The 14,190-nt window shown below is 41.5% G+C and overlaps 1 protein-coding gene across 1 annotated transcript; it reads right to left on the bottom strand.

Annotated features, from left to right (window-relative positions):
- Positions 1-325: 325 nt before the first annotated feature.
- LOC146517233 (carbohydrate sulfotransferase 12-like) lies at positions 326-11,901 on the bottom strand. The gene is made up of 6 exons (XM_085162693.1): positions 11,359-11,901; positions 9,383-10,019; positions 9,023-9,165; positions 5,517-5,645; positions 5,229-5,421; positions 326-965 (listed from the first exon to the last, which is right to left on the bottom strand). The coding sequence occupies exons 2-6, from the start codon at positions 9,908-9,910 to the stop codon at positions 693-695; spliced, it is 1,266 nt and encodes a 421-aa protein (XP_085018819.1). The 5' UTR covers positions 9,911-10,019; positions 11,359-11,901; the 3' UTR covers positions 326-692.
- Positions 11,902-14,190: the final 2,289 nt, after the last annotated feature.

The following is a 14,190-nucleotide window of genomic DNA, read 5'->3' as shown; positions in this document are numbered from 1 at the left end:
ATGTGTTCTATTTTATTCAAACTTCTGCCTCTATAGTATACTTAAAGGTAAATAGAGCAGGGATTTATTACTCCACTTTCGTGAAGCACTCACATACAGATTTTTTTTTTTAATGGCTTTAATGGATCTTTTAAAAATGAGTGGCAGTTCCTCCTAATTTGCAAAGCACTTATTCCTCAACCTGAGATCTGAAGACTTGACAAAATGGAGGATTTATAGATGTTTTCTCAAGCTTCGTAGCACTTCCAGTTATAAGTAATTAGAGATTAAAATCTAATTTTGAATTGAGAAAGTTTAAACACAAATTACCTACAGAGAATCACACAGTAATTTGAAAACTCTTTATTTTTCTGCATACGTCCCCATCAGAAATGTGAGCTAACATGCAGCCCAAGACCTTCACTCATGACTTACCAAAATACAGGATTCAAAAAATACTCTTTAAAGTGCCATTGCAAGAGGAAACACAGACTGGGATGAAGTAACTTGTAAGCTGGTGCACTTTGGATATGATATAATGTCAAAAATAAAATAATGCAGACAGGCACTTTTGTCTTTTGAGGTATGCATAAAACAAATTAAACACACAGCTTCACAGATTGTTTTTTAAAGGCATGTGCTCGTTGTGCACAGGCAGGGAAGGTGTAGGCGCTACACACAGTGCAGCGTCCGGGCCTTTGGCTTGGTATGGTCTACTGGTGAAGCACGCTGTCAGGTTTGGGGTATCCAAACAGCTCAAAGTCCAGCTCATACAGCTTGTACAACTGTCTCTGTGTTGAAATGGGAATCTGTGCAAACCAGTCTCTTTCCCAGCTGGCTGCAGTTTTGTTTTGAGCCCCTGAGGGGAACCGTATCAGATGATCCACCTTCAGAAGCTTCAACAGGTGCTCTGCATCTGTTTCCAGGGTTTCTAGCTTTCCGATAAAGTCATACTTCACCTGGCATGGGTGGCACAGACGGTAGACCTGAAACACAGCGAAAGCAGGAGCATCATTTAAAAACTGCATTGGTTTGTGCGTGTTTGTGACTTTGTCTATCTGCCTCTAATAATTGACTGTTTGTGCACATATACTGGCATTCAAGAAAAAAGGAGACACAACTGTACTCTTGTGTTTATTACTAAAATGGATTTGAATACACAGGCTTCCTCATTAATCCATCCAAAATACACAAAAAAATAAAGAAACGTTATTTAATCAGAATCATGCATCAAGTCATGGAGGAGATTGCCTGCCTTCTGGAGTTACTCTCTGACAGTTGGACAGGGCCGTAGAAGGTCCTTAACCCATAAGTGGGAGTGGTATCTTCTGCTTTGTGCAAGGAGGAACAAGATGAGCACTGCCAGAGCCAGGCCACTGGTGTGAATGTCTCTGCCAATGTTGGGCTGTCTAGTCAGCTCTGTACTCACTACCTGGCACTGTGGAGCCTGACTGCCGTTTGTCATAGAATACCAGAATTGTCAGGTCCACCACTGGCACCCTACCCTTTTCACAAATGAGAGCAGGTTCACCCTGAGCACATGTGACAGACATGAAAGAGTCCGGGGAAGTCGTGGAGAATGTTATGCAGCCTGTAACATAGTTTAGCATGCCTGTGGTAAATGGTGGGTCAGTGATGGTTTGGAGAGGCATAGCATTGGAGGGATGCACAAACTCCTGTATTCTAGGCTAACAGCACGGTGACTGTCATTAGGTATCAGGATGAAATCCTTGGACCCACTGTCAGAGCCTACATTGGTGCAGTGGGTCCTGGAGTCCTCCTGGTGCACGATAATCCCCAGCCTCATATGACAAGAGTATGCTGGCACTTCCTGAACGATTAAGGAACTGATACCATTGACTGACCCCCACGCTCACCTGACCTAAGTCCAACAGAACACCTCTGGGACATTATGTTTCACTCCATCCGGTGCTGCCAGTTGCACCTCAGACTGTCCAGGAGCTCAGCAATGCCCTGGTCCATGGACATAATCTCATTAGGAGAATGCCCCAACTTTGACAGGCATATATACAAGCACACAGGGGGCTAAATAACAACAACTCAAACAACATTATGAGTTGCTGAATTTTCATTTCCATCAACAATGTGACATCCTTTGGTTCCTAACATACAGTGGGGCAAAAAAGTATTTAGTCAGCCACCGATTGTGCAAGTTCCCCCACTTAAAATGATGACAGAGGTCAGTAATTTGCACCAGAGGTACACTTCAACTGTGAGAGACAGAATGTGAAAAAAAAATCCATGAATTCGCATGGTAGGATTTGTAAAGAATTTATTCGTAAATCAGGGTGGAAAATAAGTATTTGGTCACCTCAAACAAGGAAAATCCCTGGCTCTCACAGACCTGTAACATCTTCTGTAAGAAGCTTTTCTGTCCCCCACTCGTTACCTGTATGAATTGCACCTGTTTGACCTCATCATCTGTATAAAAGACACCTGTCCACAGCCTCAACCAGTCAGACTCCAAACTCCGCCATGGCCAAGACCAAAGAGCTTTCGAAGGACACCAGGAAAAGAATTGTAGACCTGCACCAGACTGGGAAGAGTGAATCTACAATAGGCAAGCAGCTTGGTGTGAAAAAATCAACTGTGGGAGCAATCATCAGAAAATGGAAGACATACAAGACCACTGATAATCTCCCTCGATCTGGGGCTCCACGCAAGATCTCATCCCGTGGGGTCAAAATGATCATGAGAACGGTGAGCAAAGATCCCAGAACCACACGGGGGGACCTGGTGAATGACCTGCAGAGAGCTGGGACCAAAGTAACAAAGGTCACCATCAGTAACACACTACAACGGCAGGGAATCAAATCCCGCAGTGCCAGACGTGTTCCGCTGCTGAAGCCAGTGCATGTCCAGGCCCGTCTGAAGTTTGCCAGAGAGCACATGGATGATACAGCAGAGGATTGGGAGAATGTCATGTGGTCAGATGAAACCAAAGTAGAACTTTTTGGTATAAACTCAACTCGTCGTGTTTGGAGGAAGAAGAATACTGAGTTGCATCCCAAGAACACCATACCTACTGTGAAGCATGGGGGTGGAAACATCATGCTATGGGGCTGTTTTTCTGCCAAGGGGACAGGACGACTGATCCGTGTTAAGGACAGAATGAATGGGGCCAAGTATCGTGAGATTTTGAGCCAAAACCTCCTTCCATCAGTGAGAACTTTGAAGATGAAACGAGGCTGGGTCTTCCAACATGACAATGATCCAAAACACACCGCCCGGGCAACAAAGGAGTGGCTCCGTAAGAAGCATTTGAAAGTCCTGGAGTGGCCTAGCCAGTCTCCAGACCTCAACCCCATAGAAAATCTGTGGCGGGAGTTGAAAGTCCGTGTTGCTCGGCGACAGCCCCAAAACATCACTGCTCTTGAGAAGATCTGCATGGAGGAATGGGCCAAAATACCAGCTACTGTGTGTGCAAACCTGGTAAAGACCTATAGTAAACGTTTGACCTCTGTTATTGCCAACAAAGGTTATGTTACAAAGTATTGAGTTGTATTTTTGTTATTGACCAAATACTTATTTTCCACCCTGATTTACGAATAAATTCTTTACAAATCCTACCATGTGAATTCATGGATTTTTTTTTTTCACATTCTGTCTCTCACAGTTGAAGTGTACCTCTGGTGCAAATTACTGACCTCTGTCATCATTTTAAGTGGGGGAACTTGACTGACTAAATACTGACTAAATACTTTTTTGCCCCACTGTATTACGTAGTCCATAATAGTAGAGATGTCCAGCATGAATTTCTCCCCATTGAGATCTGATGTGTTTTCATGTTCCTTCACTTTATATTTATGTATTCCATCAGACATGCAGTACTTCACTGTGAGGTGCTTTGATAATACCAATTATGTAATATTTTATTTGATCTCTATTTCAAAACATAGCTCTCCAGCTAACTACTGTCCTTTCTTTTTAGCTATTGTCCCCTCATTCTGAATATCTCACCTGGGTTCATCTCATCTCTCTTTCTGAATATCTAATATGGCTGAGATATAACTGTGATGCAGGTATTGTGCTAAAAAACTCAAGGTAAAGCCTAGAAATCACCTATTATAGGGAAACAGGTTAAAATAGCTTGAAAAAGCTTCTTCAAAGCAGACTCGTTCTTTCTTTCTTCCCTTCTATAGAGACAATGAATTTTTAATGGGTATCAGAATACCAGAAATATAAGATTGGAATATGCCAATCCTAGTGCTAGTCCCTAAGCAGGTCGCATAAAACATTACAAAACAAAGAAACAAAGACAAATAACACATAAGAGAGAAATTAGTTAAAACTGGTAACAGGCGTGGTCCACCTTAAGAGAACTGGGGTATGTGGAGTGCTGCTTTATTGTCATTGTTATGCTGTTCCAGTGTGTAGTTTCCTTTACTGACAGCACAGTTTGTCCAAATACATTGCACCGTCGTGTTTGTACTAATGCACGTTGCATTAGTACAAACTGTATGCTCTATCTTTTGACAACTAAATTCATTCAAAGGATGTGAAGCAAGTCCACCTAAACCCTTAAATATGAAACATTCATACTTTAAATGTTTAAAATCATCAAAACTCAGAAACTTGAAAGTGTTAAACTGATAAAATGTGAATTACGCTATGCTAATTCACCTGTTAATGACCAGGTAGTGAAACAATACCCAATATGTCAGATCATTTGCCATTTGTCTGCCAGCAGAAAGAAACACAAATATTTTAGAAATCTGCCAAAAACGAGTTTAAAACTAATAAATTATTTTATTTGTAGTCAAATAACAAGCTGAATTCATTTTTATACTGCAGACCTGGACTTCTCTAAGAAGTCTGAAATTAATCAAGCATAAAAGTCGACCACTACCAGATTTTCCTGTTCAGGAATTCAAATAAATGATTTGGCATCTTAATCAAAAGATAATCATGTGTTTTACAGTTTTTTCTCCTCTGTTTTTTTTTTTTGGATGACACAATAATTATATTTTAGTATTAAAAATATCATTGGGTGGATTACCTATTATAAGAAGGTTTTTTAAGTAACTACCAGTACTGTTAATTTATGGAAGCTGTGGAATAAGCCTTACAGTGGGTGATGGTCTAATAAATGTGTTAAATACACCCCATGATTTTAATGAACAATGCAAGGAGAAAAAGTTAAAAGTGATGAAGCTCCCAGTTAAATCAAATCTTTCCTTAACCTGCACCTGTTAAAATGCATGCGTCTGTTTGTGTGAGGCAATCACCTGCCGCCAGTGTTCGTTGAAGATGCTCTCTTTCTCAGTCTCTGGATCTAGCAAGTATGTGATAAACTGCTGAAATGTTGGTTTGATTCCTGCCTTAAATGCCTCGGCCGCGGTCTCTGGCAAATCCCCAGACACATTGCCATAACGACGCAGCATAACTGAACCAAACTGCCTGTAGAAGTCCTGGTTGGGCCTTAAAACACACACAAATACGCACACTTCAGTGATTCATCAATGACATGGGCTACTGTTTAATGCAAAGTGAAGCACATTTCCTTGAACACACACCTTCCAAACTTATTCCTGAAGGCAGAGATAAGACGCACAAAAGGATCGCGTACAAACAGAAACTTGGTGTAATGCTGGAGCTTCAGTGCCATCAAGTGGCGGGACAGGGAACCATAACGGCGCCAAAATCTAGAAATACACATAAAAATCACAGTTAAAGATCTTGTTCTGGGGTTACCTCCTTTTCAAGTTGTGATAGTTAGATATGAGTTGGATACACAAACTCTGCATGTCTGAAGTCTCATCTGTGAGTGATCATTTGTGGCTGAGTCACAAGATGAATGAAGAACAAAGCCAGATCACATCCAAAGGGCAAAAGGATATGTCTTGTGTAACGACGCAGACAGGAAAACACATGTTCGACTTCAATGGGCTACAGAGCGGTCTGCCTGTGCTGCAGCACCAAGCTCCGCCTCTCCTTTCCGCTCAGCCTTCCAAGCGTCAACTCATAAACGACTCGTTCAACTCACACATTTTGTTTGTGAAACACATTTTTAAATAACTTAAAGTGAGAATATACTTCCAGGTTTTGGGGAATCTTTCTTTTTATTAATGCTAGACATACTTTCAATTCAGTCCAGTTCACATTTCAGAAAGTTGTTTGGCAGACATTCATCTTGGAGTATATATTTTGCTTGGCTGTGCGGCCTTCCTGTTCCAGAACATTTTGCATGAGGACTTGGTTATTTAAAACTATGGTGGTCTTGACTTCCTTGTGTGGCTTAAGAAGACAATTTTATTTATGACTTATTGACATTTTTCCCAAGAAACTAAGCAGGCAGAGTGTTCTGAAGAGCTACAGTGATGTATTTATAGTAAGCATCACCTGTTTAGCATTTGCCGTTCCTCTTTCTGGTGCTCACTAATTAAAAAGTAAATGCCAATATCTCAATTATTCTCAAATCATTGACTCTTCCCTGGAGGTAGGATTAAGGCCGAGACCATTAGAGTGCAAAAATTATTAGAATGAGCAACTCAATTTCAGAGTAGGAAAAAAGTGGTACTGTTGATGACACCAAGGTCATTCTGCTATTATAGCAATAAATCACAAGAAACAGGCTCAGAACAGCTCAGGAATGCTAATGAAGTAGCTTTGTTTGTGCAGTGTGGATTCTGAAATATAATTCAGGAAGCAAGAATTAGAAAGAAAATATAATTTTAAATGTATAAATATGTAAATATGAGAGCGCAATTAGCAAAAGACTGAACAAGTATGTCTTGTAAGTTTGGAAGGGTAACCAGGAAAAGTGTTTTCTCACTAAAAAGAACCTGGCAGCACAGTTTAGGTTTGCATCTGAACAAACCACAACCTGAACACTCTGCAGTCACTGGGCTGAATGTGAAACTCTGTGTACCAAAGAATTATAGCGTCAAATACGAGGCCAGCTGTCTGACAGCATACTTTTGAGATGCTATTGATAAATAAATGACTTGGCTCTGTAACATGTTTTACAGCATCACAACCCACAGGTTCTAACTTGTGAATGATACAATGAATGATGCTCAGATTAGGACTGAATGTTTTCCATGCGTGGTTGTCCGCCCCTCTCTATCAGCCCATCACTGCAAAGCCAGGAAACTGTGGGTGTGATTTCTTCTGCATGTAACTTTTCATCACAGCAAGTTTCTGCAAAAAGTGGCAGACAGCAGCCCGGTATCCAGCTGCATTACTACAACTTGAAAGAAGAAATTCTGATGTCAATGATCAGGCGAGTGGCTGGCAGAAAGTATTTCTAGGACAGTTTTGAGTCTCCTAACGCTATGAATCCAGTTAATTTCTCTTTTATTTAGTTAATGTAGTTTTCACTCACTTTTTGGCTTGTTGGAAAGGGGGAGGGGAAACAATCCAGAGCATCTGCTTTTGTACCCTGGCTGTGCATAAATGAATTCCCGCATACCTCAATAAACTTTAGCAACTCTGTAAAGAAGCCAAAGCTCCTCCATATCGATGTTCGAGACTGATAAAGTCAAATAGAAAATAATTACTTCAAGTTATTCAAGTGAAACTGGTTTTACACCCAACTGAATCATGGGGTGCAGCCAGATTTTCCCATGCAAATAAATAATGATACTGGGTTATAAGTTGTCTGTTGTTATTCAGCTCAGATCCCATTTAATTAATTTTAGAGCCTGATAGTGACTAGATATATTTTTATGTCCTGATAAGTAAAATTTTAGATTTGAAAGAAGGAGTACTTTCTTTTTCACAAGTCTGATCACTACTAAATGAACATTTATCACATCATCAGTACTTGGATAGTTATTATAAAGCTGAAACTGATACGTATAATTAGGGCTGGGCTATATCATACCGTTCACGGTAATACCGGTGTAATTTTGGACAACGATAGGAAAATGAAATATCGCGATAGAATAGGGGTAAAACGCGCATGCGCACTGCCTATGTTTACATACGCACATGGCGGCGACGCAGAATGAGAAGCGCGAAAGCGGATCGTTAAATGAAACGGATAAACCAGAACTGGTTTGTTAAAATGCTGCAACTTCAGTGGTGTGGAACTGGTTTAGCTTTCGTCCATCAGATACACAACAAAGCACTATTTTTGGTAGAGCATGCTAGCGGGCAGTCGTTATTACCGTGTTGTTTGGAAAATACGGCACACTTAAAATCAATCCTTTGATTTTTCTGAAAATCGACAGTGCCCCTTATAATCCCATGTGCCTTATGTATGAATTCTGGTTGTGTTTACTGACCTCGAAACGATTTTATGTGGTACACGGCGCTCGAAAATCTGTCACATGTTTCAGTACGACTTTGCTAAGCTACGAAGCCGCACTGCTTGATGGATTGTCGAAGCATTACGGCTCCGACAGTACGTATCACCTCGCGGAGTGATACGTACTGTGCTTCAACATAATATTACGGTATTGTGTGTGTATAACCTCTTTTTAAGTTTTGTGGATATTACACATGGTTATGCTGAGGATATGTCGACCAGTTTCCACTGGAAATGCCTTTTGGTTAAACTGTCAGCAAGGAATTTGCACTGTTACATTTTTATGTAACTTTAATGCACATACAAAAAACAGCTGCTTGTTTAAGTTGTGGAGTTGTACAGTATTTTGTCTAGTGTCAATTATATCGTCAATTATATCGTTATCGCAAATTTTCAAATGTATATCGTGATAAATATTTTTGGTCATATCGCCCTGCCCTACGTATAATATTTTTTAGAGAAATGAGCTGGTGGTGGTATAAATGGCAAGCTAGGATGAAGCTAAAGCAATAAACCAATTTATAGTTTGGATTAGAATAGACCGAAATCACAATATCTGCCGTGCATGGTGAAAAAGGGCACAGAGCACATAAAATAGATACAGAGGTCAAGATGTGAGATTTTACTCATCATTAAAAACCTGATAAACCAGTTTTCAATTCACCAAATTAAATATTTACAAAAGGAGTTATTATAATGGTGCAAACACATCACCAAAACTGATCTAATATTTGTCCGTGTTATAGGTTCAATATTTGTGTGTCATACTTGGCAAATGTTAGATGCAACGTGGAGTTGTGTACAAGGTCAGCAGGTACAGCCTCTGGGTCAGTGTAGGGTTTCCCTGAGGAGCTTGAGATCAGAGACTGAGACAGAACCACCATCACTCGCTTCCAGTTGGTGCACGCCACCTAAACAGAGATCAGCAGCAAGGCAGAGAAGAGGGAAGAAAAGGGAAACCATTTAGAAGACATAAACCATTTAGGGACCATAAAGGAGAAGAACAATAATGAAGCAGTGTGATTTAAACATCTGCTTCTCCTCTTGTTACTTTCCCCACACAGTGAACTGACTCGCCACCCATATACACCCCACACCCCACATGATCACTCACTGAGGCAGCAGTACCTTGGGAACATAGCAGTAGATAATCTGGTGTGTATCGTCCACTATCAGGTGATCCAGTTCCCTGTTGGGGATCTGTGAAAAAGGCCGAGTCCTTTCGTGGACTTCCACGTCTTCCTTTCCTGAACACACGTCGTCGATCCTCTTCTTTCGCGCCTCCTGTTCCCTATCATAAGCAGAGATCTCCATCTCTACATCCTCCCTTGTTTCCTCCTTCCTCTGTGCATGTTTTTGCTTCCCCTTCCCTTCCTCCGTATGTTCCTGAGCCGCTTCCTTTGGGATAAATGAAGCACTAGAAGCGGTGGTGGAAACAATGGAGGAAGAAGTTGTGTGGGCTCTGCTGGTGGGCGTAGTCTGAGGCGGGCTCATAGTCGTCGGGGCACAGCATCCGGACTGAAGCACCTCGTGTTTGGGGTCCTTCAGCGGGTAGAGACTAAAGCTCCCAACATCATCCCAGTAGACAATGATAAGCAGGATCATAAACAAAGATCCCATGATGAAAGCCACTCGGAGACCACGCCATGTTCCCATGTTTATAGTGCAGCAAGAGCCGTAATTGGTGAATAAAAAAGGAAGAGTTTATCTCAGCTCCATTGTGGCCGCCTTACGGAAGGACAGACTTCCTGTTTGAAAGAGTCAACTTAAAAAAAAGAAAGAAAGAAAAAAAAAAACAGGAAACATTACTAAACCTCGGCTTCTCATTTATAGCCTTACTAGGCACATTTAGACTGTGGTTAAAAGTGTTCAAGTTTGTAAGAAATAAAAAAAAACTGAAGCAATGAAACCACCAGATTTAAAAAACTGAAATACTTCACTTTTTTTTATAATTACCCCACTTTTTAAAAAATACATTAAAATCATTTTACACCTCTTCCATCCTATTTACACACACCATTAGTAGCAAAGAAGCACAGTAACAAAAGTCCATTAGCAATTATGATTTTAGTCATAATAGAGCAGATGTGGAGTGTGGGTAACCTGAACATCTGCGAAGACCCCACTAACGCAGATTTCAGAGAGACGTGCTAGAAATCACGTTATGGTGGTTTCAAAAGTACTCCTCAGCTCTCAAATGCTTACAGAGCACTGTTAAAAAGAGGAATGTGAAGCAGCACAGTGCTAAACATGCCCCTGTGGTGGTTTTCCTGAGAAAAATATCGATTTTGACTGATTTGCAAAGCATGTATTGTGTATTTATCTGATTGTTTGACTTAAAATTCACTGTGGTGGTGAACAGATGAAGCTCGACCCTCACCCGATGACACTAAACTGGATAAGGGAAGAAAATGGCTGGGTGGATGTGCACAGTGGTACACAGTACTCTATGGCATTTGTTTCCATTTTAAAGAGAACAGCTGCCAGAGTATCTTACTAACTTGATGCCGGGCTTCATGATAGGCCAGGCTGTGTTCCTGAGCTGTGCCATGTCAACCAGAGGCCGTGGGAACCTCAGGCTGCACCCTGGGGCGCTCAGCTGTCACAGGGAGATGTGAACAAATGGTTATGCTGATGAAGCAGCTTCAGACCAGAGGCTGCTTAAGGGTTCACATCCCTGATTTTTTGTCCCATAAAAAACACCTGCTATAGTGGAAAAAATATGGTGCCTTTTAAAACCAGAAGAAAAAAAAATTCAGACAGGGCCTGAAGCATCCTCCAGCGAAAGTTGCTTTTTCCGCAGTGTTTTTCCTCTCATTGGTTTAAATTTAAACTCCGCGAAGACAAGACGAGCCTGTCTGGAAAATCAAACATCCACACAGTCTCTTCAGTCTTGCCACGCGCTACACACAAGCGCCCGCGCGCGCATAGACACGCGCCGAGATGAACGGAAAAGATCCCGGTGAAAACTTAAAATGTTCAGTGACAAGCTGCAGGCCCTTCGCCCTACTTCCCTTAGAATATCTTAACCATTTCTCACTGAAAGCAGCTTACTAGGCTTTATTATCTCTGTTAATATTTTCCTCGTTTAGCAGCAGACTCACCGTGACCTCCTCCCGGCCGTCGGACGGAAACTATCTCAGTTTACAGAGTAACCAACAGAGGTTACAATGCGCCCTTTCTGCGGCCGCACCGGCCAGTCCCTTCTCTCTCACGCAAACGGGACTCTTCCAGTTTCTCCTTCCCCGCAGCAGCCAACCACAGAAGGACTGCACCTCTTTCTCTCCACACTTTCATCCGCTCACACTCCGCTCATCATACCCAGGCTCTGAGGAGCAGGAAAGCCTCCTTTTGTTTCTTTTACGCCTCTCTCTCTCTCTCTCTCTCTCTCTCTCTCTCTCTCACTCACTCAGAGAGCATCACGGCAGCAATTTAAGCCAGTCTGAACATTAATCTGTCTGTGAGGGAAAATAAATTAAAAAAAAACGGCTCATGACCTAAATCCTTCATATCACCCTGCAGAGGAGCTCCATAGTCAGTCCGCTTCTCTCGCTCTCTCTCTCCGTCTCTGTCCGGCTGCCCCGGTGATGTGACCGAACGGGCGGGAGGTAGGGCGAGACAGAGCAGCAGCGACTACGGAATGATCCCTATAATGAGGAAAGGCTCGCGAGATTTTGAAAAGAGATTTTTGTTTTCAGAATCCAGCCACGCACTATTCCACGTGTTCCAACCCGCCCCCCCAACACACACATTTTTCTTTTCCCACACTGGTCTTGGGACTTCCAGGGAAAAACTAAAATAATTATAAATCTCTGTTGGTCCAGAGCCCGGGAAGAGCATAATCCGTCTTTTTGTAGATACAGTGTACTCTTATCCTCTAAGTGCTTCACATGCAGACAATAATAAAGTCAGTGTTTTGAAAAGAGAACAGATATAACGAAATTTACATTTCAAAAGCATAAAGATTTGGTGTTTTTTTTTATTCCGCTACAGTGCTTTAAATTAAGTATTTATATTTTATACATTATCTAGTTTTATTATGGGAAAAATAAACCTGTATAAATCTGCCTGGTCTGTATGTGAAAAGTAATTGCCATTCAGCAAACTCATACCCCCAATTTCAGTTTCACTAGCCACACCCGTGCCTGATAATTGCAAGGCCTGTTGAATCAAGACATCCCACTTAAACAGAACCTGTCTGACAAGGTAAAGTAGAGCTCAGAGAGCTCAAAAAGCAACACTTCATGCCACAATCTAAGGACGTAGCTGAGAAACAAAGTTAATGGCAACAATGGGAGAGATTAAGGTAAAAACCACTGCTGGAAAAAAAAAGGGGGGGGGGGGCACAAAAGCTTTTGGGACTTTTGGGAAAATATTCTGTGGACTGAGGAGACAAACACTGAAACTAACACAGCCTTTCATAAAAAGAACATCATTGCAACAGTTAAACATGTTGGTGGTGGTGGTCTGGGGCTGCATTGCTGCTTCAGGACATGAAAAAGTAATTGACGGAAACATGAATTCTGCTCTCTACCAGAAAATCATGGAGGAGAATGTCTCATGCTTTGAAGCTGAAGCACCCTTGGGTTAGACAGGAGGACAATGATCCAACACACTACATCAAGCCTCCTGCTGAATGGCTCAGAAAAACAAAATGAAGGTTTTGGAGTGGTCTAGTCTGTACTCAAATCCAATTTTGGTGTTCTAGAATGACCATTGGCAGGCCGTTCATGCTGGAAAACCCTCCTATGTGGCTGTATTAAAACAGTTCTGTGGGCCTAAATTCCTCCACGGTGATGTGAAAGACTCATTGTCAGCTACTGCAAACACTTGATTGTAGTTCTTGCTGCCAAAGATGGCAAAACCAGTAATTAGGTTTAGATAGCAATTACTTCTCCACACAGGGCCAGGTAGCTTTGTATGACTTTTTTCTATAAAATTGTGATTTAAAAAGTGCATTTGGTATTTACTCCATCTTTATTTGCCTAAAATAAAATGTATTTATTAATCTGTGTTAAAAGATTTTACCTTAATAATTGTTTACCTTTATTTGAATTTCACAGAAATGCTTGTACATAGCGTGTCAGCAAATTCTTTAACTGGAACAAAGTGACCACATGAGGAAGTTGCTCAAGTTTAGACAACACCCACATGTATTGTTTTAACCCACTACAAGATCGTTAATCAACTTGTCCATCTTTGTCTTGCAAGGCTGCATCCTGTGCAGCCTCGTATGCAATCACCAGATAAGAAGTTGTTTTTTCCTAACTTGTGCTCCACCCATGAGTGTTACGTGAGTAAGACAGTATATAATAAAGTCTAAGCAAATGGCTGGCGCGCATTCCTGCAGGACTCTGTAGTTGACAGATCCGTGCTCAGGAATCGCCCATGTACATGAATTAACTCTGGGCCCGTGATTCTTTGCTTTCCTGAGGTTTTTCTCCTTACATTTCTTGGTCCTCCGAGCCGGAGTTGGAAAAAGTAACTCGATTGTTGTGACTCCAAACCAGAGATCTACCTGTATCCTGTTGCCGTGGGGAGCCCGCACCGCAGACTGTCGACAGCCGCCTCTAGGAAAGAGTGAAAGTCCTGGGACTTAAATTGTAGATGAAAAATAATCATAGGAAAAAGGTTTTGTGTTTATCAGCCAAGAACAACTACAATCTCATTTTCTGCTTTTAAGAAAGGACAGTTCACAAAAACAGAGAGAGAGAGTTGTGTGTGTTGGTTAAGCAGTGATAATAATAATGAACATGTCTTAGTTTGTCACTTTTAGGTGACAAGCAGACCTGAATCAATTTTCCACATGCAGCGGTCGGAAGAAAGTTATAGTTTAACATCATTGGAAACATTCAGGCCAGGTTTCTGGCTAACTTATTTACAGCACCATGTGTCTCTCAAACTCACAAGCGAGCTCTCACTCCTCCCTGAAGACA

Source organism: Neolamprologus multifasciatus, chromosome 6 (assembly GCF_963576455.1).
Source record: "Neolamprologus multifasciatus chromosome 6, fNeoMul1.2, whole genome shotgun sequence".
In the NCBI taxonomy this organism is placed as follows: Eukaryota; Metazoa; Chordata; class Actinopteri; order Cichliformes; family Cichlidae; genus Neolamprologus; species Neolamprologus multifasciatus.
This window is presented reverse-complemented; position numbering and strand designations above follow the sequence as displayed.